Genomic DNA, 3660 nt, shown 5'->3' with positions numbered 1-3660 from the left:
GGGTCTGGAGGGCCCACGGCTGCTGAAGTAGACCACGGGACACACCACCACCTGCCCGTAGGATAGCCAGGCGGCCGCCGTCACCAGGCCCCCCTCCACCTCCTCCGCATCCCCGAACACCCGGTAGTAGGACAACACCTGGTAAGGCAGCCACAGGGCGTTGAAGGTCAAGGTCATGAGGAAGAACAGTCTGGTCACGTGCTGGTTCCGCGCCACGTGCAGGTTGACCACGCGGGCCAGGTTGGGGCGGGGCGGGTTGCGGACCAGGTGCGGCAGGTTGCCCAGGTGCGTGCCCCCGAACCCGTTCACCCAGTTGACGAAGGCCTGGCCGTTCGCTCCCGGTCCCACGAAAGTCCAGGTGGCGCTCCTGGCCGGCTGGTGGTCGAGGGGCCTCATCTTGCGGTGGGCACGCAGAGCCAGGAAGATGCGGTAGTAGAGGAAGAGCGTGACGAGCATGAGGACGGTGAAGACCATCAGGAAGCCCAGGGTGTCGTTGTTGTGGCGGAAGAACTTGTGCCTCAGCGTGCACTGGCCCTCGCTCTCCTCGAAGGCGTACGAGCCCACCCCGACCACCGGCGGGAAGGCCACCAGGAAGGCCAGCGACCACCCAAGCAGCACCACCACCAGGTTGAGAGCTCCACCAGAACGGCGCCGGTAGCTTCTGGTGTACACCAGGGACAGGTGCCGGTCCGCGGCAATGTCCAGCAGGGACACTCCGGAGCTCAGCACGAAGAAGGCGTTGGCGAAGGCGAAGAGGTCACAGGCGGAACTTCCGTGCCTCCACACGGACCCTTGGAGCAGCGTCATGAGGACGAGCGGCAGGCAGAAGGCTGCACGGGACAGGTCGGTGAGGGAAAGGGACAACAGGTAGTAGAAGGGCGGTCTGTGCAGGTGCTTCTGCCTGACTACGCTCCATATCACCATGGCGTTGCCGATCACCCCCGACACCGCCAGAATCGCCAGCGTCGTCACCTTGGCCACCATGGCGGCCGTGCTGTCGTCATACTCGTCAATGATAATGTCATACGCCGAGGGATATTGCCAAACGACGTCCGTGGCGTTGCTGGAGTTGTTCGTGAAATCGGACAACAGGACAGGGGGTGTCGTTGTAGTGGCGGTGTAGAGGGAAGTGTTGAACAGCACAGTGGAGTCTGTTTCGTGATCTGTGCTGAACACTCTGTGTAACAAAGAAGAGACGTCTGATGGGAAGTTCGTCTGCTCTGCAACTGTGGTAGTCATTTCCGTTTCTGTAGTTGCGGGAAATGCCGTTGTCTTCAAACCCAGTGAATATGTTGTCATATCCGGAATGTCTTCATGCCCATCTGTTACCAGCGACCTCATTTCGCTGCCAAGTTCTGTTGATTGCCGCAGTATATCAGGGGCGGCACTTGCCTGAGATGAGATGAATTCTCTGAATGTGCTTTGTTCAACGTTTTCCGTTTTGACAGGCAAAGACGAAATCGATTGTCCAAAGATGTTTTGTATGTCTGTTTCAATGTCAAAACTGTTCACAGAAATCGACGTTGTTGAATCTGGGACAACTGTTGATACATTTAATTCTCGGAGTGGAAAAAGTGAAGAACTGCTTGTTTCGGAATCGAACTTCATCGTTGGTGTTGTCCTGTTTTCCAAGTTGTTCAGAAAAGTTCGAGGAATGTCAGAGGTTCTGTTGAATTCGGTTGACAACATGATGCTACCACTCGTAGTTGCATTATCAACCATCTGCACGAACGTGGTATCGTTCAGTTGAATGTCGGCAGCGTCGGGTACTCTGGAGAACAGCTTCGCGAACAGCGATGGTATCGAGGAGGACAGGCCATCATCTTGTGTCAGTCCCGTACTTTCGGACGTTGGAGTTGACAGCGTTGTTACGTTAGACAATCCTGGTGGCATACCCGACACAGAAATGACCTCGGAAGAAACGTTAACTACTGATGATTCCATGCTGCTGGGGGGATGAACGCGCTCTTCAACCTCCAAGAAATCAGAACGACAGGAAAGGAAACGTCGTCAGGAAGCTGTCCACTTTGTAACAGAGTTCCCTCCGCGTCCCTCCCACGTCTCGGACTGACTCCAGAATTCCTTATTGAGGGCTTACGGGATCAAGCGGGAAGCGACAGCGAGTCCCCAAGGCTGGTGACAGGATTTAGCAAGATCTCCTCCATTCTGGGGACAGGGACGTGAGCGGGATTACGGAAGAGGAAAAATCGGACTGCCCCTTCGTTCGTGTGGTCTCTTCCTTCCTTCCTTCCTTCCTTCCTTCTTTCCTTCCTTCCTTCCTTTCTGCAGCAGTCGTCTGAAACAGAGAGAAAGAGGGATGAAAGGGGAGGGGATTGAAAATGTCGGATGCCATATATAGAAGACAGAATTTTTAAGATGAAAGCGGGGGGGGGGGGGGGGGGGGGTGACACTGTCAAATGCTATATCATAGAAGACCGAATTTTGAAGATGATTTGAAGCCTGACTGGTATTGATACAGGGGAGGAGGGGGGGGGGGGCAGGGTACAACTTATTTCGAAAGTGCCTGTTTCACAAAGCCATTTCACGAATGATAGTTTTCTATATTCAAAATCTTCCTTTCATGTTGTTGGGTTGTTTTTTTCAAAGTTATTCATTTCCTATTATTTTCTCTTATCTATTAAGGTATTGCCGAGTGCATAAAGCAGAAAACTTACATATAATTATTATGTATTTTGAGTGTAAATCATTTCATGTTTGTACTCACTATTTGGATTTCGGGATCAGGGTCTTCGTTTCACGTGACCAGTGGTTCTTTATTTAAATCATTATTCAAGGAGAGGCGGAGGTTAAGGAGAGGCAAGGCATCCTTCAAGAAGGTGCTGACAATATGGATTTTATGTAGCGCCTATCCTCGGTCAGAGACCAAGCTCTAATCGCGATACACACACGGAGTCATTTGCACAGCAGGCTGCCATCTTCATAGGTGGAGCTGAGAGAGAGCTGTCTTTGGCGCTCATTGTTCAGTCAGGTTTCGGTTACACACTCACACACACACACACACACACACACACACACACACACACACACACACACACACACACACACACACACACACACACACACAAGTAACTTTTTACGTGTAAGACCTTTTTTTTTTTTACCTCGCAATGTAGACAGACATACTCCGTTTTCGGGGATGTGCATGCTGTGTATGTTCTTGTTTCCACAACCCACTACACGCTGATATTGATGACAAGATCTTTAGCATGCGCATTTGATCTTCTGCGTGTGTACACAAACGAAAGGGTATCAGGCACCAGCAGGTCTGCAGACATGCTGACGTGAGAGACACACTTGCTATGACACATAGTTATGCATAACGCTGACCTTGGAAAAAAAAAAGTAAAAGAATGGCATTTTGCGTCACATGATCATCGCCGACAATTTGAATAATAAAAGCGCGTGTTCTCGCTACACATAAAGAAAACGAGAGTGAGACAGACAGACAGACAGACACAGACAGACAGACAGAGACACAGCGAGAAGGAGAGAGAGAGAGAGATACCGACGGACGGACAGACAGACAGGCAAGCAGATACATACATACATACATACATGCATACCGACGGACGGACAGACTGGCAAGCAGGCGGGTAGATAGAGCCATACATATATGCATACATACATTCATACATAGAT

General features: G+C 51.1%; 1 protein-coding gene across 1 annotated transcript in view; it reads right to left on the bottom strand.

Moving 5' to 3' along the window:
* Window positions 1-2265, bottom strand: part of LOC143285097 (putative G-protein coupled receptor 85) — a 2464-nt gene extending 199 nt beyond the window's left edge. The window contains exon 1 of the mRNA XM_076592310.1: window positions 1-2265. This exon is cut by the window's left edge and continues 199 nt beyond it. Within this exon, the coding sequence (XP_076448425.1) occupies window positions 1-1944 (1944 nt within the window). The 5' untranslated portion in view covers window positions 1945-2265.
* Between the last annotated feature and the right edge of the window lie 1395 nt (window positions 2266-3660).

This window comes from Babylonia areolata, chromosome 8 (genome assembly GCF_041734735.1).
Source record: "Babylonia areolata isolate BAREFJ2019XMU chromosome 8, ASM4173473v1, whole genome shotgun sequence".
In the NCBI taxonomy this organism is placed as follows: domain Eukaryota; kingdom Metazoa; phylum Mollusca; class Gastropoda; order Neogastropoda; family Buccinidae; genus Babylonia; species Babylonia areolata.
The sequence above is the reverse complement of the archived record's forward strand: the minus strand, read 5'-3'. Positions and strand labels throughout refer to the sequence as shown.